The sequence below is a fragment of the Triturus cristatus genome, chromosome 12 (genome assembly GCF_964204655.1).
Source record: "Triturus cristatus chromosome 12, aTriCri1.1, whole genome shotgun sequence".
Lineage (NCBI taxonomy): Eukaryota > Metazoa > Chordata > Amphibia > Caudata > Salamandridae > Triturus > Triturus cristatus.
In genome coordinates, this window is record NC_140595.1 from 532,757,909 (window position 1) to 532,785,273 (window position 27,365).

At 37.6% G+C, this 27,365-nt stretch overlaps 1 protein-coding gene and 1 long non-coding RNA gene across 2 annotated transcripts in view; one reads left to right on the forward strand and one right to left on the reverse strand.

Moving 5' to 3' along the window:
- The window catches only part of LOC146776208 (uncharacterized), a 210,124-nt gene that overhangs the window by 49,114 nt on the left and 133,645 nt on the right, over positions 1-27,365 (reverse strand). The window lies entirely within an intron of this gene.
- On the forward strand, positions 3,393-15,875 carry LOC146776209 (uncharacterized). Its single transcript, XM_085639807.1, has 2 exons — positions 3,393-3,502; positions 8,348-15,875. Exon 2 carries the CDS (start codon positions 8,391-8,393, stop codon positions 14,853-14,855), a length of 6,465 nt encoding a protein of 2,154 aa, XP_085495933.1. The 5' UTR covers positions 3,393-3,502; positions 8,348-8,390; the 3' UTR covers positions 14,856-15,875.

Genomic DNA, 27,365 nt, shown 5'->3' on the forward strand with positions numbered 1-27,365 from the left:
TCAGGTGTGCCATACTTTTGTCATAATGAAGACAGTAAGCGCTCTAGTTGTTTTTAAGAACACTCTGGGACATTCTGTCATTGGGCTATACTTGGGCTACATCTGGGTGATATTTGGGCTACATTTGGGCTCTTTTGTCTCTGGTGGCCATCTTGGGAGACTTATTTGTTATGAAGTTTCCTAATTTCCTCATTTACTGCAGTCTCCTCAGTAGAAAATACTTTCAGTTTTTTACTTTGATTCCATCAAGAAGGCATTCAGATGTGTCACACATTTGCCATAAATTCAGAATGTTAGCACTCTTTTTGCTCATTAGATCACTGTAGTAAAGCTACTGCTCACCAGGGAAAACTGCTGCTGGTATTGAAAGTGCATGTTTAAGTCTGCATGTCAGAATTTTTTATTGAAATAGAAGAGGATTTGAGAAGTCAGTCAAAATGTGCCCTAATTTTTCTTTCTGCAGCACTAATCATACTTTTTATGGGAAAATGAACCCCCTCATTTTGTTCCTTTTTAAATTAAATGTTTTAAGAGTTACCACTTTAATCCAAGCAAGATGGCTTCAGGTGTGCCATACGTTTATCATAAGTAGGACTGTTAGCGCTCTAGTTGTTCTTTGAAACACTCTGGGAAGCTGCAGTAGAACACAAAGGAATCAACTGACAGTCTCTGCCCTTGTTGGATGTACATGTTTTACTGAGAATGTCAGACTTCATTCTCACATGACTGAGAAAGATAATGTGAATTTAGAGAAAATAAGCTCTCAGTTTAGCTTATAGATCACCTTCCAAACCTCTGTGGGAAAAGCATGAGAAAATATTTTTCTCTCAATCATGATATCCCAGCAGAAGGCTTTTTCACATGGTGAAATCACCTTAGAACATACCACAATTCCTAAAATGAGTATGGTACCATCAACAAATGATTTATAATGTAACTAAAGTCTTAAAACCTTCTATTAACTGCAATGCTTTTTAATGAGGTGCTAGCATGTATATTGGTCCCAAGATGGCTGCTAACACTTCTTGGATGAAGTGCTGACAGCCAATCAGATCTCAGGATGAGATGTGTGGTTAGGCTCCGCCCACATATATATATGATTTTACTTTTGATTTTCTCAGGAACTACTGAACAGATTGCCACCAGACCTGCAAAAGGCACATCCCTGAGCTGAGGACTACCTCTCTGCCAAATTTCAAGTAATTCTGTTCAGCCGTTCGGGCTGTACCTTGGACTAAAGGTCCCTATGGAAAATTGCATGGGGAAAACGTGTTTTGGGACCCCCCTTTTTTCTCAGCCCCCGCTTGACGAATCCCCCCGAGACTTTCAGGGTAGGAGCGGAGCGGAGCGCCCCACCTATTTTGAAAATCTCGCGAGGATTCGTCAACCAGCGCCAAAGTTATTCCAAATAGAATGTTGCGGATTTCCTATGGAAACACGGTCCTAACTATAACTATCTACTGGCGACCGCCAGTAGATAATATATATATATATATATATATTACCTACTGGCGGTCGCCAGTAGGTAGTTATAGTTAGGACCACGTTTCCATAGGAAAACCTCAACATTCTATTTTGAATAACTTTGGCGCCGGTCGACGAATCCTCGCGAATTTCTCAAAATAGGTGGGGCGCTACGCTCCGCTCCTACCCTGAAAGTCTCGGGGGGATTCGTCAAGCGGGGGCTGAGATAAAAGGGGGGTCCCAAAACGCGTTTTTCCCATGCATTTTTCCATAGGACCTTTAGAACGAGCTACAGCCCGAACGGCTGAACAGAATTACTAGAAATTTGGCAGAGAGGTAGTCCGTAGGTCAAGGAAGTGCCTTTTGTAGGTTTGGTGTAAATCAGTTCAGTTGATTTTGAGAAAATAGCCTTTAAATCAATATATATATCTGAGCCAGCTTACGGTACGCTTACCGTACGCTTACGGTAAGCGTACGGTGGCGTGCGCGAGCGCGATTCTGATTGGCTCTTAGATCTTAGTAAACATTCGAATCGGCCGAAACCAGGAAGCGGCGGCCGCCATTTTGTGTATTTCACTCTGAAAAAAAAGAGTGAAAACAAGGAAAGGGGGCAATGAGGAGAGTTACAGACCCCCTAACAATTGTAAGGGGGTCAAAGAAGGACAGAAAAGTACAAAGAAAACATTTATTGATTTTAAAAAAAATCACGGGGTACGCGTACGGTAAGCTCACGGTAAGCGTACGGTAAAAAAAATAAAAATAAATAAATGAAAATCAGATTTAAGAGTTTAGAAATTAGGGAGCTCTAAAAAGAGCTGTTGTGTTTATGGAGTCATTTTTTTAGTGGTACCTACAAGTAAGTACCGATGCAGAGTCTAAGGTTCAAGAGGAAGACTCTGTTCCCTTCATCATTGAAGTGCACACCATCTCCTCTATAAATGTCTTGCATGTCGTAACGCAAGTTGTTGTGGTAAATGGCACCCATACCATAGTCACGGAGGAAAGCAGAAACAGATTTGTTGACGTGCTTTCTTGCTTTGTCAATCTGTGGACAGAAATGATTGGACCAGTTCCATTTTTGCCTTTGGCATATGTTGGAAAACACAAAGGCAGTTTTAGGGAAAAGTGAAAACAGTTGTGCAAAGGTGTCCTTCATAAGCATTTCCAGACCTACCCCAGTCAAAGTGCCTAGGTCATTGCCACCACAGTGCACTATTATGAGGTCAGGGTGTTGGATTTGCATGAAGGATTTCACCAATGGCATCAATTGGTGCCACTTTAACCCTCTCTGACCAATCCATTTAATGTCTACATTTGGCAAAGCAAGGTCTCTCACCATATCTGTTTTCTCTGCAAACTTTTCACTCCAGAAGACATAGCTGTGCCCTACAATCCACACTGTGAACATCTTCAAAGGAGAACTGGATGCACTCAGGAGGTGTCTTTCAGTAGAATGGCATAATGAAAAGAAAGACAGTTTGGAAATGGAGGCATACATATTTTTTACAAAACAAAAAGAACTGATTGGCTGTTTCATACCATTCTAGAAAAAAAACTAGGCTGTATGTGAAAATTAATAGAAGCATGTTTTGTATTGGTACAAAAAAATGTGTAACCAAAGAACAGTACTATGGATTTGCAGTTAGGTTTGAAAAGTCAAGCACTCTTGCTCTGTGGAATTGAAACATTGTGTGTCGAACTTCTGACCTAACTGCACACAGCAGTGTTCCATGAGCTGTTGCTATGGTAGCAGGCAGAAGTCAAGTTGGGGGAAGGGTACTAGGCAGAAGTCAAGTTGGGGGCAGGGTACTTTTGGAAAAGGGTTGGTTTTCAACCAATAGAAATGTGTCATTACATTTGAAAAAAAGGGGGAAGCACTGAGATTTGAAACTTACATGTATATGTGTGGAAAAATAGAGGGAAAGTTTGCCATTATCTGGTTCTGCTGAGAGGAGAGAGGTGTACAGAACAGAGATCCTGGCTCTGATAATCTGCTGTTTGAGTGACACATTTCTTTCACAACTAACTAATTTTAAAGGTGAGTTTACAGTTTGAGAGGGGATGTATGTGGTAACTTAAGAAATGAATAATAGAAATGGGAATTGTTTTTGTTGTAGTTACACATGGTGGATTCATAATGTGTCAGTCTGTAAAAGAGATTTTCACTTGGCCCGAAAAAAAAAGAGCAGTAAGTGTGCTTTCAAATTGGCAAAGAAATTTCGTTTTGGCACTAATGTGAAAACATGACTCTGTGTGCATAGAAGAATTATAGGCAGAAATGTATTGCGTCTTGCTCTGGTGATTTCACAGTTGCAGTAGATGGAAAAGAGGAGCGAATATTTGGGGGAAGAAGCAGAGGTTTAGCACACACCCATGTGCTTGCCATGTATAGTCATGCACAGTAATTAGAAGCGAGTGGGGTTTTCAGGTTTAAGTCTGTAATGCAAATACATTCAGCATCACTAAGGCTGGTTGCCCCTGCTGGAGTGTAGGCAGTCACAGAGAATACACACGGTGGTGGTCTGAAAAAAAAACAGCTTGGACATGTGCATTTAAATAAATTTAAAAAAAAGGTTTCAGAATGTGTCAGTCTGTAAAAGTGATTTCAAAGTGTAAAAAGAGATTTTCACTTGCCCCCGAAAAAAAAAGAGCAGTAAGTGTGCTTTCAAATTGGCAAAGAAATTTCGTTTTGGGACTAATGTGAAAACATGACTCTGTGTGCATAGAAGAATTATAGGCAGAAATGTATTGCGTCTTGCTCTGGTGATTTCACAGTTGCAGTAGATGGAAAAGAGGAGCGAATTTTTGGGGGAAGAAGCAGAGGTTTAGCACACACCCATGTGCTTGCCATGTATAGTCATGCACAGTAATTAGAAGCGAGTGGGGTTTTCAGGTTTAAGTCTGTAATGCAAATACATTCAGCATCACTAAGGCTGGTTGCCCCTGCTGGAGTGTAGGCAGTCACAGAGAATACACACGGTGGTGGTCTGAAAAAAAAACAGCTTGGACATGTGCATTTAAATAAATTTAAAAAAAAGGTTTCAGAATGTGTCAGTCTGTAAAAGTGATTTCAAAGTGTAAAAAGAGATTTTCACTTGGCCCGAAAAAAAAAGAGCAGTAAGTGTGCTTTCAAATTGGCAAAGAAATTTCGTTTTGGCACTAATGTGAAAACATGACTCTGTGTGCATAGAAGAATTATAGGCAGAAATGTATTGCGTCTTGCTCTGGTGATTTCACAGTTGCAGTAGATGGAAAAGAGGAGCGAATTTTTGGGGGAAGAAGCAGAGGTTTAGCACACACCCATGTGCTTGCCATGTATAGTCATGCACAGTAATTAGAAGCGAGTGGGGTTTTCAGGTTTAAGTCTGTAATGCAAATACATTCAGCATCACTAAGGCTGGTTGCCCCTGCTGGAGTGTAGGCAGTCACAGAGAATGCACACGGTGGTGGTCTGAAAAAAAAACTGCTTGGACATGTGCATTTAAATAAATTTTAAAAAAAAGGTTTCAGAATGTGTCAGTCTGTAAAAGTGATTTCAAATTGAAAAAAGAGATATACACTTGCCCCCGAAAAAAAAAGAGCAGTAAGTGTGCTTTCAAATTGGCAAAGAAATTTCGTTTTGGCACTAATGTGAAAACATGACTCTGTGTGCATAGAAGAATTATAGGCAGAAATGTATTGCGTCTTGCTCTGGTGATTTCACAGTTGCAGTAGATGGAAAAGAGGAGCGAATTTTTGGGGGAAGAAGCAGAGGTTTAGCACACACCCATGTGCTTGCCATGTATAGTCATGCACAGTAATTAGAAGCGAGTGGGGTTTTCAGGTTTAAGTCTGTAATGCAAATACATTCAGCATCACTAAGGCTGGTTGCCCCTGCTGGAGTGTAGGCAGTCACAGAGAATACACACGGTGGTGGTCTGAAAAAAAAACAGCTTGGACATGTGCATTTAAATAAATTTTAAAAAAAGGTTTCAGAATGTGTCAGTCTGTAAAAGTGATTTCAAAGTGTAAAAAGAGATTTTCACTTGGCCCGAAAAAAAAAGAGCAGTAAGTGTGCTTTCAAATTGGCAAAGAAATTTCGTTTTGGCACTAATGTGAAAACATGACTCTGTGTGCATAGAAGAATTATAGGCAGAAATGTATTGCGTCTTGCTCTGGTGATTTCACAGTTGCAGTAGATGGAAAAGAGGAGCGAATTTTTGGGGGAAGAAGCAGAGGTTTAGCACACACCCATGTGCTTGCCATGTATAGTCATGCACAGTAATTAGAAGCGAGTGGGGTTTTCAGGTTTAAGTCTGTAATGCAAAAACATTCAGCATCACTAAGGCTGGTTGCCCCTGCTGGAGTGTAGGCAGTCACAGAGAATACACACGGTGGTGGTCTGAAAAAAAAACAGCTTGGACATGTGCATTTAAATAAATTTAAAAAAAAAGGTTTCAGAATGTGTCAGTCTGTAAAAGTGATTTCAAAGTGTAAAAAGAGATTTTCACTTGGCCCGAAAAAAAAAGAGCAGTAAGTGTGCTTTCAAATTGGCAAAGAAATTTCGTTTTGGCACTAATGTGAAAACATGACTGTGTGTGCATAGAAGAATTATAGGCAGAAATGTATTGCGTCTTGCTCTGGTGATTTCACAGTTGCAGTAGATGGAAAAGAGGAGCGAATTTTTGGGGGAAGAAGCAGAGGTTTAGCACACACCCATGTGCTTGCCATGTATAGTCATGCACAGTAATTAGAAGCGAGTGGGGTTTTCAGGTTTAAGTCTGTAATGCAAATACATTCAGCATCACTAAGGCTGGTTGCCCCTGCTGGAGTGTAGGCAGTCACAGAGAATACACACGGTGGTGGTCTGAAAAAAAAACAGCTTGGACATGTGCATTTAAATAAATTTAAAAAAAAGGTTTCAGAATGTGTCAGTCTGTAAAAGTGATTTCAAAGTGTAAAAAGAGATTTTCACTTGGCCCGAAAAAAAAAGAGCAGTAAGTGTGCTTTCAAATTGGCAAAGAAATTTCGTTTTGGCACTAATGTGAAAACATGACTCTGTGTGCATAGAAGAATTATAGGCAGAAATGTATTGCGTCTTGCTCTGGTGATTTCACAGTTGCAGTAGATGGAAAAGAGGAGCGAATTTTTGGGGGAAGAAGCAGAGGTTTAGCACACACCCATGTGCTTGCCATGTATAGTCATGCACAGTAATTAGAAGCGAGTGGGGTTTTCAGGTTTAAGTCTGTAATGCAAATACATTCAGCATCACTAAGGCTGGTTGCCCCTGCTGGAGTGTAGGCAGTCACAGAGAATACACACGGTGGTGGTCTGAAAAAAAAACAGCTTGGACATGTGCATTTAAATAAATTTAAAAAAAAAGGTTTCAGAATGTGTCAGTCTGTAAAAGTGATTTCAAAGTGTAAAAAGAGATTTTCACTTGGCCCGAAAAAAAAAGAGCAGTAAGTGTGCTTTCAAATTGGCAAAGAAATTTCGTTTTGGCACTAATGTGAAAACATGACTCTGTGTGCATAGAAGAATTATAGGCAGAAATGTATTGCGTCTTGCTCTGGTGATTTCACAGTTGCAGTAGATGGAAAAGAGGAGCGAATTTTTGGGGGAAGAAGCAGAGGTTTAGCACACACCCATGTGCTTGCCATGTATAGTCATGCACAGTAATTAGAAGCGAGTGGGGTTTTCAGGTTTAAGTCTGTAATGCAAATACATTCAGCATCACTAAGGCTGGTTGCCCCTGCTGGAGTGTAGGCAGTCACAGAGAATGCACACGGTGGTGGTCTGAAAAAAAAACTGCTTGGACATGTGCATTTAAATAAATTTAAAAAAAAAGGTTTCAGAATGTGTCAGTCTGTAAAAGTGATTTCAAATTGAAAAAAGAGATATACACTTGCCCCCGAAAAAAAAAGAGCAGTAAGTGTGCTTTCAAATTGGCAAAGAAATTTCGTTTTGGCACTAATGTGAAAACATGACTCTGTGTGCATAGAAGAATTATAGGCAGAAATGTATTGCGTCTTGCTCTGGTGATTTCACAGTTGCAGTAGATGGAAAAGAGGAGCGAATTTTTGGGGGAAGAAGCAGAGGTTTAGCACACACCCATGTGCTTGCCATGTATAGTCATGCACAGTAATTAGAAGCGAGTGGGGTTTTCAGGTTTAAGTCTGTAATGCAAATACATTCAGCATCACTAAGGCTGGTTGCCCCTGCTGGAGTGTAGGCAGTCACAGAGAATACACACGGTGGTGGTCTGAAAAAAAAACAGCTTGGACATGTGCATTTAAATAAATTTAAAAAAAAAGGTTTCAGAATGTGTCAGTCTGTAAAAGTGATTTCAAAGTGTAAAAAGAGATTTTCACTTGGCCCGAAAAAAAAAAGAGCAGTAAGTGTGCTTTCAAATTGGCAAAGAAATTTCGTTTTGGCACTAATGTGAAAACATGACTCTGTGTGCATAGAAGAATTATAGGCAGAAATGTATTGCGTCTTGCTCTGGTGATTTCACAGTTGCAGTAGATGGAAAAGAGGAGCGAATTTTTGGGGGAAGAAGCAGAGGTTTAGCACACACCCATGTGCTTGCCATGTATAGTCATGCACAGTAATTAGAAGCGAGTGGGGTTTTCAGGTTTAAGTCTGTAATGCAAATACATTCAGCATCACTAAGGCTGGTTGCCCCTGCTGGAGTGTAGGCAGTCACAGAGAATACACACGGTGGTGGTCTGAAAAAAAAACAGCTTGGTTTCATAATGTGACAGTTTGTTATACAGATTTTCACTTGCCCAAAAAAAAAGAGGAGTTTGTGTGCATTCAAATTGGCAAAGAAATTTCGTTTTGTGACTATTGTGAAAAGAAATGTAGTAATATATTTAAATACAATAAAGAATTTTTTTTTTAGTTTTTTTGCAGGTATTGCTGAAGAACAGTGAACAAAATTTAAGATGCCTACAAAATCTCGAGTTCAAAAAACGCTAAAAAAAAAACTATATTTGAGGACAACTGGAGGACCAAAGTTAGTAGAAGATGCTGATGTTGGGAAAAAGAAAAAATCTTCTGGTAAGCAAAAAAGACAATTCCTAAACAAAATATTGAAAACAAACAAAAATGTACAAAATGTCTGTTCTCGGAAAAATGTAACAAAACCTACAGAACAGCAAAAAATTGAGGATTTAGTTAATGCAAATATACCTTCTGCAATTGAAAAGTTTAACATAAACAGAAAAACAGCATTTAAAGAGATACGTAGAAAAATGTTTCAGAGAAGAGTTATGTCCAATTTGATAAAGGATATAAAGAAATATAAGCAAAAGGCTAAATATTATAAGAGAAAAAAAGAAATTGAAGCCATTGCAGCAAAGGCATTAGAATTAAAAAGGAAACTATTCATATTAATTTTGAATAGGATGCGTACATTAGATAAAATGGTTAATGTACTGAAATCACAAAGCAAAAGCAAAAGAGTAGTGAACAGAACAAATTTTTGTAAAGTGTTTTTAGGAAAGTGGATGCATAGCTCAAGTAGTGAACCTTTTTTTAATGAAGAGAGCTATTTTCAAAGTAATAGTTTGCTGCATGCAGTTGACACCAGAGGTCGTTCATACGAAGTAAAAAATGGTTGCATAATGGAGAAGGAGATAATGGTTCCAAGAGATGAGGTACAAGTGATGGCAGATGAGGCAATGGGGAGACGTCCTAAAGCCCCAGTGTACACTTGGAATTGTAGTAGTATTTGCACTGTGCGTCAGGAATCTATTGACAGATTTCGAGAGTTTCTAAGAGAATATAGTAAAAAAAGTGTAAAACAAAAGATTAAGGTGCTTCAAAGTCTGGATCCATGCAGAGTGAGAGAGAATACTGGTTTGCAGGGTCATTCTCTTGCTTGTCTATCTAGAAAAGTGTGCAATAGTGTTTTCCATCATTTTAGGATGCTGGCTGTTCATCATACTGAAATGAGAAAGTTTGTGAGACGGTTGTATTTTGCCAAAAGTCCAGCAATAAAGTTAAATGAATTGAATAGGGCTCTGTTCCGAGGAACGGTATCAGATGTAGAGAAGGTTGTTGATGAAATTCAGTTTTGTTACTTTGGTCCTGAACAAAACAGTGCAGAGAAGGACACAGTAAATGAGGCAGAAGTGGAAGAGAATGTAGAACCTTGTGTAAGTAAGACATTTAATGATCACATAACAAAATTTGCAATAGTCTCTAATGAAAGACCAAATGTTACTTGTATTTGTTGCCGCAGAACTCATTATAGAAAACAAACTAGGAATGTTGATCTCTACAGAAAGAGTGAAAATGAAGATAATTATAAGTGGATGGATTTTGCAACATATATATTTCTTGAAAATTGTTTTGAATTGGGTGAAGATCAGCGTATTTGTAAATACTGCTACAACAAGTTAGAGGAAAATAGAATGCCGACCAGAGCTGTACATAATAATTTAGAATTGGATGCTATTCCTGCTGAACTTTCTGAATTAAATACATATGAGTCTATACTCATTCAATGTGTTCATCCGTTCCAGACCATAGTACGTATGGAGCCCAAAACTGGTAAATTACCTCCTTCAGATTTAGTGAGAGGTTTAAAAGGTAGAGTGGTGTATTTGCCCTTGGATTTGAAAAAAAATATGGAAACTATTGATGCGGATACTTTGGAAACTGAACCATTAATTATTCTGGTTAATGGTGTACCTACAAAGAATAAGAAGATTTGGCAGGAGCTGGTAGATGTGCGGAAAGTACAAAGAGCAAATTTGTATTTGAAAAAAAATAACAAATGGTATGAATCAATTTATATAGTAGAAGAAGAAGAAGAAGAAGATTTACAAGGAGATACAGAAACACCAAGTGGACAAATTGAAAAAGTGGACAAGTCAAAGGAAGAAGAAATTTATGAACATTTTAGCATACATCCTCTCCATTCGAAAGAAGTTATGGGAGACAATATTGATCTCTTTCAGATGAAGAAAGCAAAAGGAAATCCCGTGAGTGTATGGGAGGAGAGCTTGGAAGCTCGATGTTTTCCCCAGCTGTTTCCTAAAGGAAAAGGAGGACGATACGATGAACGTCCGGAACAGATTCCAGCTTCTGAGTATCGGACTACAAGACTATATGCTGAAGATCCCAGATTTCGACAAAGTATCCCTTATTTGTTCCATCTTTTATTTGAAAGCGACTTGTCTGCACTGTCTTATGCAGTAAATCACATTTTAAAAAGTGGAGTACATTTACAAAATGTGTCTGCTAAGGATTTTATGGAGAAAGTGCAGCACCGAGATGATCATTTGGAAACACAACTGATCAATCTGATGGCTTGTCAGCGTGGGACAAATGAATATTGGTACCGACGCCATGGTGAACTAAAATGCATGTTACGCAATTTAGGAACACCAACATGGTTCCTTACCCTAAGCTGCGCCGAGTACGCTTGGGATGATTTACTGGATTTTCTACGAGAGGCCAATTCAAACATTGAAAACATCGAATACAAGACAGCAGGAGAACTGTGCTCATTGGATCCGGTTAATGTTTGCAGATATTTCAATCATAGATTTGAGGCTATGATGTCCTTCATCTGCAATAAAAAAAATCCACCCCTTGGAGAAGTAGTGGATTTCTTTTGGAGAAAAGAGTACCAGGCAAGAGGTGCTCCTCATATTCATATGCTGCTGTGGATCAAGGATGCCCCAAAGTTTGGAACAGATACTGATGAAGCAGTGTTATCTTACATTGAAGAATATGCAACATGTGCTATACCTAAAAGCACAGAAGAGTACAAGTTAAAGGAGCAAGTTCTACGTTTCCAAAGTCATCGGTGTGGAAAATACTGTCGACGGAAATACAAGAGCAAAGAAAAATACTACACTAAATGTCGATTTGGATTTCCTAGACCTGTTCTTACAAATGGAAGAGTCAACAGTTTTATGTCAGCTGTGAGACATACTATCACAAGAAAATCACCTAAGAATACCTACAACCTTAAAAGAAAAGAAGAATCAAAAAATATAAATGACTACAACCCAGTCATTTTATCCATGTGGAACGCTAACATGGATATACAGTATGTTGCTGACAATTCCATTGCTGTTGCTCGATATGTAACGTCTTACATTACGAAATCAGAAAAAACAGAATTGAAGGAAATGTGGGAAGAGATTTCTCACGAGAAGACTGTCAGTAAGAAGCTGTACAGTTTCAGTTTGAAGATGTTATCGCATCGAGAAATTGGATCCTACGAATGTTCAGATAGATTATCTTCTGCAAGTCTCTACTCGAAGTCAAGAAGAATAATTTGGGCAAGTTTAGGCCTTGCAGCAATGAGAAATCGGGTACTGAAATCTGTTGGAGAAATTGAATATTTGGCACAGTTCGAACCTGAAAGTACAGATATATTGAAAACAAACATGTTGGACACATATTATCCCAAGAGAAGTCATCATCTGGAGAACATGTGTCTCTATGAAGTGCTGCAGAACTACATTTATTCACGGAAAGCTGCAGAAGACATCAATAATGGAAAATATAAAGTCGTTGGTGAAGAAGGATGTTTGGTGAAGCAAACCAAAGGAAGTTTGATAAATCACCGGAAGCTGAGTTGCGACACTACCGACAAGAAAGAATTTTACTACTTGGCTCTTTTACAGTTGTTTAAACCATGGCGTTCAGAGGATGAACTACTGGGAGAATTCCAGAGCTATGAAGATTCTTTTAATGCTTGCAAAGACAGCATACAATGCAGTACATTCTCAACTTATCTGCAAATGTTAAATGAAGAAATTGAACAGGAAACTACAATTGCAGCAGAAATTGCTAGAGACAGTTCTCAGGACAGCCAAAGTTCAGGAACATACAGTCAAGATCCCCTAGGACAACCAATCGTTGAAAATGAAGCATCAATAGCCATGAATGAAGTGGAAACGGCTATGAATCAAGCTCAAGAAGCATTTATAGACTTAGAAAATTTGGAAAGACAACTGAATCAAGAGCAGCAACAAATTTATGAAGAGATCAAAAACAAAATTGATCACGGATTTCTACATGAAAAAAAAGAGTGCTCATGCACATCATTTCATCCAATCAGGATGTATGTAAGCGGACAAGCTGGCACTGGAAAAAGTTTCCTAATTAAAGTCATCAGAAGCTACCTAAAGCAAAAAACAGATTCTACTTTGTCTTGTGTGGTTACTGCTCCAACTGGGTTAGCAGCATATAACATAAAAGGAATCACCTTACATCGTTTGCTAATGTTACCAGTGGAGCATGAGAACAAAATACAATTCAACAAGCTAACTGGAGAAGCATGCTTGGAAGTTTCAAGAGTATTGAAGAAGATGCAAGTTCTCATTATTGATGAGGTGAGCATGGTATCAAACTTAATGCTTGCCTTTGTGCATTTAAGAATGCAGCAAATTTTGAAGACAGACTATGACGTGTTATTTGGTGGAAAACACGTCATCGTTTTTGGGGATCTTTTGCAACTTACTCCGGTTAAAGGACAACCAGTGTTTAATACTGTGACACATGAAGACACGAAGAAGTCATTGGGAAGCATCGGTAATACAAATATTTGGTCCTTCTTTGAGTACAAGGAACTTACAACTAATATGAGGCAAGCAAACGATGAAGAATATGGAAGTATTCTGAAAGATATCAGGATTGGACTACTCACAGAAGCTGGCAAAAAAGCATTACAGACTCGGCTGCTACATAATTTATTTCCAAAGGAAGAAATAGTTGCAGAGAAGATATACAAGAACATTGCAGAAAACAAAAGTGTCATCTGCTTAATGCCAACTCTACGTGAATGCTCAATATTCAATGAGGAGCTTTTGAAATTGGAAAAGGAAGAGATCATGAAATTGGAAGCAGTGGACAAAATTGAGGATGGAAGAATTACTGTCACAGTAACAGGCAAACTGAAAAATAAATTGGACTCACTAGAGAAGAACATCTCCAAAACAGCAGGATTAGAAAAAAATCTATATGTTTGCATGAACTGTAGAGTGTTTTTAAGGAGAAATTTGGATGTTGAAAAAGGCTTAGTAAATGGAGCGATGGGAAGAGTTGTGGGTTTTATTAATTATCAGAAAAAAGATGGAATTGAATGGTTAAAAATAAAATTTGATCAGATAGAGGAAGTTAAAGACATTTGTCGTTGTTCAGTTCGTTTCATGCTTGTGAAAGACTTATATGTACGTAGGAAGCAGTTTCCGTTTTCTCTAGCATATGCTGTAACTATTCACAAGTCTCAAGGATTGACTGTAGATTGTGCATTTGTGAACATTGGATCTAGTGTGTTCAAAGAAGGTATGGCATATGTTGCTTTGTCACGAGTCAAAACATTATCAGGTTTATTCATGATAGACTTCGATGACTCAAAAGTTAGTGCTGATACAAACTGTGTAAAGGAGTATAATAGATTAAGAAGAAGCTATGCTCCTCATTTAGGTCAGTATCCTGTGTTGGAGAAACGTGTAGTTTCTCGTAAAAGGAGAAATGAGAATATCTGTAATGAAGATGTAGAGAAGAGGAAAAAAAAGAGGAGTGATGTAATTGCAAGCAAAAAGAATAAGGAAAATGAAGAACAGGTTGTAGGATGTCATTTTGAAAATAGCTCTGGTGTCAACTGCTACGCAAATGTAGTGCTGAATGTTGCTTTTTATCTGGAAAGTTTGCAAGAGCAGATAATAATAAATCAGGGAAAAAGATTCTGTTCAGAGCTCAGTCTCCTTTTTCAAAAGCTGAGTAAAGATAAAACTCAAATAGAAAGTGCTACTGATATTAGAAAACTTTTAGATGTATGTTCAGGACGAACACAGTTTTCTCAAAATGAACAGCAAGATGCTCACGAATTTTTGATGTATTTTCTTCAGGTAGTGGAAGAAGAAGGAGTTCCCATTGACATTTTTTTTGGTCTCTCTTATAAATGGGAACATAGTTGTGATAATTGTTATAATATAAGTGGTTCTATTGTTGATAATGAAAGGTTTATTTATTTGACATTGCCAGAGAGTAAAACAGTCACTTTTGCAAACTTAGTTAAAGATGCTAATCATAGCATGAAATGTGGTGAGTGTAATTCTGACATGTTATCAACATTAATTTTAAGGGAATACGGACAGTATGTAATTTTAATGATGCAACGATGTAGAGCTGATGGATCAAAATTGGATACTTTAATAAAGAAGTTTACAGGACAGCAATTATCAATTTCAGGAAAAACTTTTGTAACTGTTGCAATAATTTTCCATGATGGACCTACTGTTACTTCTGGACATTACACAGTTTATCTAAAATGTGAAAAAGGATGGACACTGTGTAATGATTCCCAATTGATTTTCAAACAACGTTTGCCTTTTGATTTAGCAAATTCCTATCTAATCTTCCTGAAACCTAAATTTTAGAGAGACTTGGCAAGATCTGGACAAAATAATTTTACCATTTTACAGGATTACCATTGCAATTTTGTAGAAAAAAGATTTTTAAAATTATCATTTGGCCTAAAGGAAAGATAACCAATTGTAATGTGGACTTTTTAAATTTTTAATGCAATTTTGAAAAACCAATAATTTAGAGATTATCGGTAACTTCTGCACATTTTAAATTTTGGAATGTTATTGGACTGCCACTGGAAATTTTTTCAAAAATAATTTCAAAAATTACTATTTGGCCATGTGGAAAAGTAAGCAATTCTATTGTGGACTAAATAAATTATTCGAAAAATTTTCGTGAACCAAAATGTTACAGAGAATCGGTGAGATCTGGACAGATTAAACTTTAGAATTTTAATGGTTTTCCCTTGGAAATTTATTCCAGGGAAAGAATAAAAAATACTATTTGGCCTAAAGGAAATAAAATCAGATGTATTTTGGAGTTATTTGAGATATATTATTGTGAATGTACTTCTGAAACAAAAATATCAGACGGTATTTTAAAGAAAAAAGTATTGTTTTTAGATGACATTTTTTAAGAATAATATGCATTTCTGTAATGATAAGTTTAAGTGAGAAGAGATTCTGGGCTTTTTTAATACAATCTTTGAGATTGTTATTTTTTTTTGCCCGCTGTAAAATGATGAATGCAATTGCTTTCACAATTTATAGTGAAATGCAATATATTCTGAAAACAGCAAAAATAAGGCAAAAATATTTTTTGGGAAAAAATGTAAATATGTGTACTGTATTATAAAATGTTTTAAAAATATTAATACTTTTTTCTTTTTTTTCAGATCGATATAGAAAATTTTCGTAAACTACAACCATTTTAAAAACTATTTTTTAAAAAAACAAATGAATAAATATTTTTTTCAGTGAGTATGGTAAGTCAATAGTAATAATTGTAGTCTTTCAAGGACCTTGTAATGTGAAAAATGATTTTTAGTGTTTTTTTTAAAAAATAAAAAAAAGGTACGCTTACCGTACGCGTACGGTAAAAAAAAAAAAAAAAGTTTTTTAAAAAAAATGTAAAAAAAAGATGAAAGATAAGGTTGGCTCTTAAAAGAACCGTTGTGTTCATGCAGGGACAGAGGAAAGGAACCATGGGAAAATCATTCAAAGCTACAAATGTGCTGATCTATTTTGTTATTCACTAGGGAAACACTGGTCTCCCTATAACAAATTAGAGCTTTACAAAATGTGCAATGAATATCAACCTTCCGAAATCGAGGGTTCATTTCCAGAGGGCCAGCAAAAGGAGATTCTCCCCCCACAGATGAAGGGCTCACCTGACCTGCAGAAGAAGGAGTAAGCCCTGCAGGTGATGGTCCAGGCTGAGCTGCTGTGGATGTACTGGCTCGTCTTTCTGAAGAGTTACCTCCAAAAAGATGACCATGTGTCCTTCTGTGTACATCCTGGAGGTGTCTCTTCATGGTGTGATTCCCAAAGGAATACTTCCTGTTAGGATTACCTCTAGAAAGTACACGCTGACACAGCTTGCAAGTAACTAAGGGTGCATTCACCTTTTGCTGGCCTTCTGGAAAAGTAAAATAATCCCAAACATAAGAAGGTTTTACTTTCCTCGCTCTCTGCCTCAAGACAGTGCTGCTGGTGCTAGCCTCACTCTCAGAAGAGCTCTGCTGTTCTGCCATCGTATCCCAAAGACAAACCAGCTCCTTCTCCCAAGGGATCACAAGCAGAAATGAGGGGAATGGGTGTGGTGTAGGAGAGTTCTAGAACTGAAAGTAGTTTCAACCAATCAAAAGTTGTGTTTCAAGATCACATGACCTACCGTACGCTTACGGTACGCTTACGGTGCGCTTACGGCAAAAAGTACGCGTGCGCGTAAAAAAGACACGCGCTTGCGCACATGCGCATAACAGTCATTTCCCGGCACTTCCGCGTAACGTGCGCGTGTTGCGTAAGCGCGCACGCGTCCCGCGCGCAGTACGCGCGGCTACGCAAAGTGCGTAACTATACGCAAGCAGCGTAGATAGATTACGGACGTTGCGTAAACCGTACGCTTACCGTGAGCTTACGGTACGCGTACTATAAAAAAAAAAAAAAAAAAATCTGGAAATAAATTTTACATGTTTATTTTAAAAAAATATATATAAAAAAAATATTTAAGGATTTTAAAAATTAAAGCATAGTCTTTATAAAAGATAAGAAAATTAAAATAAAAATATGTTTGAAAAAAATGAAGAATATAAAAAAAAAATAGCATTTAAAAAACCTTGCAAATTCACTGAAAAAACCATGGGTTTCACACACGTTATAGTTAGGAATTAGCATTTAAAAAACCTTGCAAATTCACTGAAAAAACCATGGGTTTCACACACGTTATAGTTAGGAATTAGCATTTAAAAAACCTTAGAAATTCACTGAAAAAACCATAGGTTTCACACACGTTATAGTTAGGAATTAGCATTTAAAAAACCTTAGAAATTCAGTGAAAAAACCATAGGTTTCACACATGTTATAGTTAGCTGGACATTTTACTCGTAAAAAACCAATGAAATTGCCCCGTTATAGTTAGTTCAGCTAACTATAACTCGCGCGCCCGCAATGCACTGCTGATGACGTCACATATTACATCACTCATGACATGGTCAGTGACATCACTCATGACATCACTGATGACATCTCAAATGACATCACTGATGACATCACTGATGACATCATCTAGTGAATGTGTGTTATTCTGAAAATTAAATATGTTTTATATATGTATATCTCATGGTCGATGGAAGAATAAATGGGTATATAAGTGTCTAAATGGATGATTTGTTTTTGAAAAATTGATTGTGTAACTGACTGATTAAGTGTATCATAGTGAATACATGGCTTAGTGAATAATGTTTAAATATGTAAATATCTGTATCAGTCTCTCACTTTGTGTATAAGTGGCTGCATGGGTTGGTGAGTAGCTACATGGGTGCCTATTTAGGTTATTAGTTGTTTTTTTGAGTATCAGTCTGAGTGTCTGCATGGTTCGGTGGGGGGTATTACGTAGTGCATCGGTGCATGAATGAGTGACTCACTGTTTGTATGTGTTGAACACAGCATGTGTGCAGGACTGTATGGGTGGATGAGTGTGTGTATGGGTGTGTTAGTGAGTGAATGACTGTCTCAATAGTGTCTTCAGGAGTAACTACATACGTTTTAAACTAGTATATGTGACTATTGGTGTATATATGTGAGTATATGTGAAAGTGAGAGATTGAAAGAGTTCCTGTATGAATAAGTATGTGTTTCTATAAGTGATTGTTTAAAAGACTAAGTATGTGTAAGTTTCCGTAGAAGTAAGTGTGGTGGTGTGTGTATAACTGTATATGCAAGTAAATGTATGTTTGATTCTTTATTAGCATGAGTGACTATGTGTGTGAGTAACTCTATGGATGAGTGGCATTGTGTAACAGGATGTATAGATGTATGAGTACATATGATGAGTGAGTACATGTATGAGTGACTGTATAGGACTGTTGGTGAATGAGTGGATGTGTATGTGGATCTTAGAATTACTGAAGAGGTTGTTGTAACTGGTATTGGTATGTCCATTGTTTTGAAATTTTTAGTCTCTATTTTTGAATGTGTGTATCAAAGCTTATATTAAGGTGAGAGGAGGTCTGCCACTCTATCACAAGGATGATGTCATCAGTGATGTCATCAGTGATGTCATTTGAGATGTCATCAGTGATGTCATGAGTGATGTCACTGACCATGTCATGAGTGATGTAATATGTGACGTCATCAGCAGTGCATTGCGGGCGCGCGAGTTATAGTTAGCTGAACTAACTATAACGGGGCAATTTCATTGGTTTTTTACGAGTAAAATGTCCAGCTAACTATAACATGTGTGAAACCTATGGTTTTTTCACTGAATTTCTAAGGTTTTTTAAATGCTAATTCCTAACTATAACGTGTGTGAAACCTATGGTTTTTTCAGTGAATATATATATATATATTACCTACTGGCGGTCGCCAGTAGGTAGTTATAGTTAGGACCCTGTTTCCATAGGAAATCCGCAGCATTCTATTTTGAATAACTTTGGCGCCGGTCGACGAATCCTCGCGAATATTTCAAAATAGGTGGGGCGCTACGCTCCGCTCCTACCCTGAAAGTCTCGGGGGGATTCGTCAAGCGGGGAATGAGATAAAAGGGGGGTCCCAAAACGCGTTTTTCCCATGCATTTTTCCATAGGACCTTTAGACACAGCTACAGCCCGAACGGCTGAACAGAATTACTAGAAATTTGGCAGAGAGGTAGTCCTCAGGTCAAGGAAGTGCCTTTTGTAGGTTTGGTGTAAATCTGTTCAGTAGATTCAGTAATAGCCTTTAAATCAATATATATATCTGAGCCAGCTTACGGTGCGCTTACGGTGCGCTTACCGTACGCGTACGGTGGCGTGCGCGAGCGCGATTCTGATTGGCTCTTAGATCTTAGTAAACATTCGAATCGGTCAAAACCAGGAAGCGGTGGCCGCCATTTCGTGTGTTTCACTCAGAAAAAAAAGAGTGATATCTTGAAAAGGGGGCAAGGAGGAGAGTTACAGACCCCCTAACATTTGTAAGGGGGTCAAAGAAGGACAGAAAAGTACAAAGAAAACATTTATTGATTTTAAAAAAAATCGCGGGGTACGCGTACGGTAAGCTCAACGTACGCGTACGGTAGAAAAAAAATAAAATAAAAGAAATGAAATGCAGATTTAAGAGTTTAGATATTAGGGGGCTCTAAAAAGAGCCGTTGTGTTTATGAAGTGATTTTTTAGTGGTACCTACAAGTAAGTACCGATGCAGAGTCTAAGGTTCAAGAGGAAGACTCTGTTCCCTTCATCATTGAAGTGCACACCATCTCCTCTATAAATGTCTTGCATGTCGTAACGCAAGTTGTTGTGGTAAATGGAACCCATACCATAGTCACGGAGGAAAGCAGAAACAGATTTGTTGACGTGCTTTCTTGCTTTGTCAATCTGCGGACAGAAATGATTGGACCAGTTCCATTTTTGCCTTTGGCATATGTTAGAAAACACAAAGGCAGTTTTTGGGAAAAGTGAAAACAGTTGTGCAAAGGTGTCCTTCATAAGCATTTCCAGACCTACCCCAGTCAAAGTGCCTAGGTCATTGCCACCACAGTGCACTATTATGAGGTCAGGGTGTTGGATTTGCATGAAGGATTTCACCAATGGCATCAATTGGTGCCACTTTAACCCTCTCTGACCAATCCATTTAATGTCTACATTTGGCAAAGCAAGGTCTCTCACCATAACTGTTTTCTCTGCATACTTTTCACTCCAGAAGACATAGCTGTGCCCTACAATCCACACTGTGAACATCTTCAAAGGAGAACTGGATGCACTCAGGAGGTGTAATTCAGTAGAATGGTAAAAAGAAATGAAAGACAGTTTGGAAATGGAGGCATACATATTTTTTTCATAAAAAAAAGAACTGATTGGCTGTTTCATACCATTCTAGAATAAAAACTAGGCTGTATGTGTAAATTAATAGAAGCATGTTTTGTATTGGTACAGAAAAATGTGTTACCAAAGAACAGTACTATGGATTTGCTGTTAGGTTTGAAAAGTCAAGCACTCTTGCTCTGTGGAATTGAAACATTGTTTGGTGAACTTCTGACCTAACTCCACACAGCAGTGTTCCATGAGCTGTTGCTATGGTAGCAGGCAGAAGTCAAGTTGGGGGAAGGGTACTAGGCAGAAGTCAAGTTGGGGGAAGGGTACTTTTGGAAAAGGGTTGTTTTTCAACCAATAGAAATGTGTGATTACATTTGAAAAAAAGGGGGAAGCACTGAGATTTGAAATTAACATGTATATGTGTGGAAAAAGAGAGGGAAAGTTTGCCATTATCTGGTTCTGCTGAGAGGAGAGAGGTGTAAAGAACAGAGATCCTGGCTCTGATAATCTGCTGTTTGAGTGCCACATTTCTTTTACAGCTAACTCATTTTAAAGGTGAGTTTAGAGTTTGAGAGGGGATGTATATGGTAAATTAAGAAATGAATAATAGAAATGGAATTCCTTTTGTTGAAGTTGTGTTTATTATTTTCTGTTTTGGGAGAAATTTAAATGTGAGGAACATGTAAAATAATATGGACTATGTTTTCACGATAAATTAAGGTGTACTGGTAAAAATAAAGAATACTTTAAGGGTTTGAGGTTGGACTCAGTAATGCAAATACATACAGCATCAGTAAGGCTGGTTGCCCTTGCTGGAGTGTAGGCAGTCACCCAGGTTACACATGGTGCTGGTCTGAAAAAGCAGTTTGGACATGTGCTTTTTTAAGAATCTGAATAGTGGATTCATAATGTGTCAGTCTGTAAAAGTGTTTATCACTTGCCAAAAAAAAGAGTAGTAAGTGTGCTTTCAAATTGGCAAAGAAATTTCGTTTTGTGACTAATGTGAAAACATGACTCTGTGTGCAAATAGGAATTACAGGCAGAGATTTATTGCGTATTGCTCTGGTGATTTCACAGTTGCATTAGATGGAAAGGGGGAGCCATTTTTTGGTGCAGAAGCAGACTCTTAGCACACACCCAGCTGCTTACCCTGTGGAATCATGCACAGTATTCACAAGCGAGTGGGGTTTGAGGTTTCAGTCAGTAAAGCAAATACATTCAGCATCACTAAGGCTGGTTGCCCTTGCTGGAGTGTAGTCAGTCACCCAGGTTACACATGGTGCTGGTCTGAAAAAGCAGTTTGGACATGTGCTTTTTTAAGAATCTGAAAAGTGGATTCAAAATGTGACAGACTGTAAAAGTGTTTATCACTTGCCAAAAAAAAGAGTAGTAAGTGTGCTTTCAAAATGGCAAAGAAATTTCGTTTTGTGACTAATGTGAAAACATGACTCTGTGTGCATATAGGAATTACAGGCAGAGATTTATTGCGTATTGCTCTGGTGATTTCACAGTTGCATTAGATGGAAAGGGGGAGCCATTTTTTGGTGCAGAAGCAGACTCTTAGCACACACCCAGCTGCTTACCCTGTGGAATCATGCACAGTATTCACAAGCGAGTGGGGTTTGAGGTTTCAGTCAGTAATGCAAATACATTCAGCATCACTAAGGCTGGTTGCCCTTGCTGGAGTGTAGTCAGTTACCCAGGTTACACATGGTGCTGGTCTGAAAAAGCAGTTTGGACATGTGCTTTTTTAAGAATCTAAAAAGTGGATTCATAATGTGTCAGTCTGTAAAAGTGTTTATCACTTGCCAAAAAAAAGAGTAGTAAGTGTGCTTTCAAATTGGCAAAGAAATTTCGTTTTGTGACTAATATGAAAACATGACTCTGTGTGCATATAGGAATTACAGGCAGAGATTTATTGCGTATTGCTCTGGTGATTTCACAGTTGCATTAGATGGAAAGGGGGAGCCATTTTTTGGTGCAGAAGCAGACTCTTAGCACACACCCAGCTGCTTACCCTGTGGAATCATGCACAGTATTCACAAGCGAGTGGGGTTTGAGGTTTCAGTCAGTAATGCAAATACATTCAGCATCACTAAGGCTGGTTGCCCTTGCTGGAGTGTAGTCAGTCACCCAGGTTACACATGGTGCTGGTCTGAAAAAGCAGTTTGGACATGTGCTTTTTTAAGAATCTGAAAAGTGGATTCAAAATGTGACAGACTGTAAAAGTGTTTATCACTTGCCAAAAAAAAGAGTAGTAAGTGTGCTTTCAAAATGGCAAAGAAATGTCGTTTTGTGACTAATATGAAAACATGACTCTGTGTGCAAATAGGAATTACAGGCAGAGATTTATTGCGTATTGCTCTGGTGATTTTACATTTGCATTAGATGGAAAGGGGGAGCCATTTTTTGGTGCAGAAGCAGACTCTTAGCACACACCCAGCTGCTTACCCTGTGGAATCATGCACAGTATTCACAAGCGAGTGGGGTTTGAGGTTTCAGTCAGTAATGGAAATACATTCAGCATCACTAAGGCTGGTTGCCCTTGCTGGAGTGTAGTCAGTCACCCAGGTTACACATGGTGCTGGTCTGAAAAAGCTGTTTGGACATGTGCTTTTATCAGAATCTGAAAAGTGGATTCATAATGTGTCAGTCTGTAAAAGTACTTTTCACTTGCCTAAAAAGTAGTAGAAAGTATGCTTTGCAATTGGCAAAGAAATTTTGTTTTCTGCCTAAATTCAAAGCATGACTTTGTGTGCACACAGGAATTATTTTTAGAAATTTAATTTGTGAAGGTGTTATTGTGATTTTCATTTATAGGAAAGGGGTTTATAGTATTTTAAGATTTCTAAAGAACATAAAAAATGTAGTAATATATTTAAATAAAATAAAGGAATTTTTTAAAAGTTTTTTTCAGGTATTGCTGAAGAGCAGTGAACAAAATTTAAGATGCCTACAAAATCCAGAGTAAAGAAAGACCACAAAAAAAACCTATATTTGAAGACAACTGGAGGACCTAAGTTAGTTGGAGATGCTCATGTTGGGAAAAAGAAAAAATCTTCTGGTAAGCAAACAAAAGATTTTTTAAAGAACATATTCAAAAAAAGGAAAAATGTACAAAATGTCTGTACTGGAAAGAATGTTTTCAATAGAAAAGGAGAGGAAAAAATTGAGCATTTAGTTAATGCAAATATACCTTCTGCAACTAAAAAGATTAACTTAAACAGAAAAACAGCGTTTAAAGAGATAGGTAGAAAAATGTTTCAGAGAAGAGTTATGTCCAATTTGATAAAGGATGTGAAGAAATATAAGCAAAAGGCTAAGTTTTATAAGAGAAAAAAAGAAATTGAAGCCATTGCAGCAAAGGCATTAGAATTAAAAAGGAAACTATTCATTTTAATTTTGAATAGGATGCGTACATTAGATAAAATGGTTAATGTACTGAAATCACAAAGCAAAAGGAAAAGAGTAGTGAACAGAACAAACTTTTGTAAAGTGTTTTTAGGAAAATGGATGCATAGTTCAAGTAGTGAACCTTTTTTTAATGAAGAGAGCTATTTTCAAAGTAATAGTTTGCTGCATGCAGTTGACACCAGAGGTCGTGCTTACGAAGTGAAAAATGGTTGCATAATGGAGAAGGAGATAATGGTTCCAAGAGATGAGGTACAAGTGATGGCGGATGAGGCTATGGGGAGACGTCCTAAAGCCCCAGTGTACACTTGGAATTGTAGTAGTATTTGCACTGTGCGTCAGGAATCTATTGATAAATTTCGTGAGTTTCTAAGAGAATATAGTAAAAAAAGTGTAAAACAGAAGATTAAGGTGCTTCAAAGTCTAGATCCATGCAGAGTGAGAGAGAATACTGGTTTGCAGGGTCATTCTCTGGCTTGTCTATCTAGAAAAGTGTGTATTAGTGTTTTCCATCATTTTAGAATGCTGGCTGTTCATCATACTGAAATGAGAAAGTTTGTGAGACGGTTGTATTTTGCTAAAAGTCCAGCAATAAAGTTAGATGAATTGAATAGGGCTCTGTTCCGTGGGTCAGTATCAGATGTAGAGAAGGTTGTTGATGAAATTCAGTTTTGTTACTTTGGTCCTGAACAAAACAGTGCAGAAAAGGACACAGTAAATGAGGAAGAAGTGGAAGAGAATGTACAACCATTTGTAAGTAAGACATTTAATGATCACATAACAAAATTTGAAAAAATCTCTAATGAAAGACCAAATATTACTTGTATTTGTTGCCGCAGAACTCATTATAGAAAACAAACCAGGTATGTTGATCTCTATAGAAAAAGTGAAAATGAAGATAATTATAAGTGGAAGGATTTTGCCACATATATATTTCTTGAAAATTGTTTTGAATTGGGTGAAGTTCAGCGTATTTGTAAATACTGTTATAATAAGTTAGAAGAAAATAGAATGCCGACCAGAGCTGTACATAATAATTTAGAATTGGATGCTATTCCTGCTGAACTTTCTGAATTAAATACATATGAGTCTATACTCATTCAATGTGTTCATCCGTTCCAGACCATAGTACGTATGGAGCCCAAAACTGGTAAATTACCTCCTTCAGATTTACTGAGAGGTTTAAAAGGTAGAGTGGTGTATTTGCCCTTGGATTTGAAAAAAAATATGGAAACTATTGATGCGGATACTTTGGAAACTGAACCATTAATTATTCTGGTTAATGGTGTACCTACAAAGAATAAGAAGATTTGGCAGGAGCTGGTAGATGTACGGAAAGTACAAAGAGCAAATTTGTATTTGAAAAGGAATAACAAATGGTATGAATCAATTTATATAGAAGAAGAAGAAGAAGAAGATTTACAAGAAGACACAGAAACACCAACTGGACAAATTGAAAAAGTGGACAAGTCAAAGGAAGAAGAAATTTATGAACATTTTAGCATACATCCTCTTCATTCAAAAGAAGTTATGGGAGACAATATTGATCTGTTTCAGATGAAGAAAGCAAAAGGAACTCCCGTGAGTGTATGGGAGGAGAGCTTGGAAGCTCGATGTTTTCCCCAGCTGTTTCCTAAAGGAAAAGGAGGACGATACGATGAACGTCCGGAACAGATTCCAGCTTCTGAGTATCGGACTACAAGACTATATGCTGAAGATCCCAGATTTCGACAAAGTATTCCTTATTTGTTCCATCTTTTATTTGAAAGCGACTTGTCTGCACTGTCTTATGCAGTAAATCACATTTTAAAAAGTGGAGTACATTTACAAAATGTGTCTGCTAAGGATTTTATGGAGAAAGTGCAGCACCGAGATGATCATTTGGAAACACAACTGATCAATCTGATGGCTTGTCAGCGTGGGACAAATGAATATTGGTACAGACGCCATGGTGAATTAAAATGCATGTTACGGAATTTAGGAACACCAACATGGTTCGTTACCCTAAGCTGTGCTGAGTACGCTTGGGATGATTTACTGGATTTTCTACGAGAGGCAAATTCAAACATTAAAAACATCGAATACAAGACTGTGCTCATTGGATCCGGTTAATGTTTGCAGATATTTCAATCATAGATTTGAGGCTGTGATGTCGTTCATCTGCAATAAAAAAAATCCACCTCGAGGAGAAGTAGTGGATTTCTTTTGGAGAAAAGAGTACCAGGCAAGAGGTGCTCCTCATATTCATATGCTGTTGTGGATCAAGGATGCCCCAAAGTTTGGAACAGATGCTGATGAAGCAGTGTTATCTTACATTGAACAATATGCAACATGTGCTATACCAAAAAACACAGAAGAGAAAAAGTTAAAGGAGCAAGTTTTACGTTTCCAAAGTCATCGGTGTGGAAAATACTGTCGACGGAAATACAAGAGCAAAGATAAATACTACACTAAATGTCGATTTGGATTTCCTAGACCTGTTCTTTCAAATGGAAGAGTAAACAGTTTTATGTCATCTGTGAGACATACTATCACAAGAAAATCACCTAAGAATACCTACAACCTTAAAAGAAAAGAAGAATCAAAAAATATAAATGACTACAACCCAGTCATTTTATCCATGTGGAATGCTAACATGGATATACAGTATGTAGCTGACAATTCCATTGCTGTTGCTCGATATGTAACGTCTTACATTACGAAATCAGAAAAAACAGAATTGAAGGAAATGTGGGAAGAGATTTCTCACGAGAAGACTGTCAGTAAGAAGCTGTACAGTTTCAGTTTGAAGATGTTATCGCATCGAGAAATTGGATCCTACGAATGTTCAGATAGGTTATCTTCTGCAAGTCTCTACTCGAAATTAAGAAGAATAATTTGGGCAAGTTTAGGCCTTGCAGCAATGAGAAATCGGGTACTGAAATCTGTTGGAGAAATTGAATATTTGGCCGAGAATGACCCAGAAAGTACAGATATTTTGAAATCAAACATGTTGGACACATTTATCCCAAGAGAAGTCATCATCTGGAGAACATGTGTCTCTATGAAGTGCTGCAGAACTACATTTAATCACGGAAAGCCACAGAAGACATCAACAATGGAAAATATAAAGTCATTGGTGAGGAAGGATGTTTGGTGAAGCAAACAAAAGGAAGTTTGATAAATCACAGGAAGCTGAGTTGCGACACTACTGACAAAAAGGAATTTTACTACTTGCCTCTTTTACAGCTGTTTAAACCATGGCGTACAGAGGATGAACTACTGGGAGAATTTCAAAGCTATGAAGATTCTTTTAATGCTTGCAAAGACAGCATACAATGCAGTACATTCTCAACTTATCTGCAAATGTTAAATGAAGAAATTGAACAGGAAACTACAATTGCAGCAGAAATAGCTAGAGACAGTTCTCAGGACAGCCAAAGTTCAGGAACACTCAGTCAAGATCCCCTAGGACAACCAATCGTTGAAAATGAAGCATCAATAGCCATGAATGAAGTGGAAACGGCTATGAATCAAGCTCAAGAAGAATTTATAGACTTACAAAATTTGGAAAGACAACTGAACGAAGAGCAGCAACAAATTTATGAAGAGATCAGAAACAAAATTGATCACGGATTTCTACATGAAAAAAAAGAGTGCTCATGCACATCATTTCATC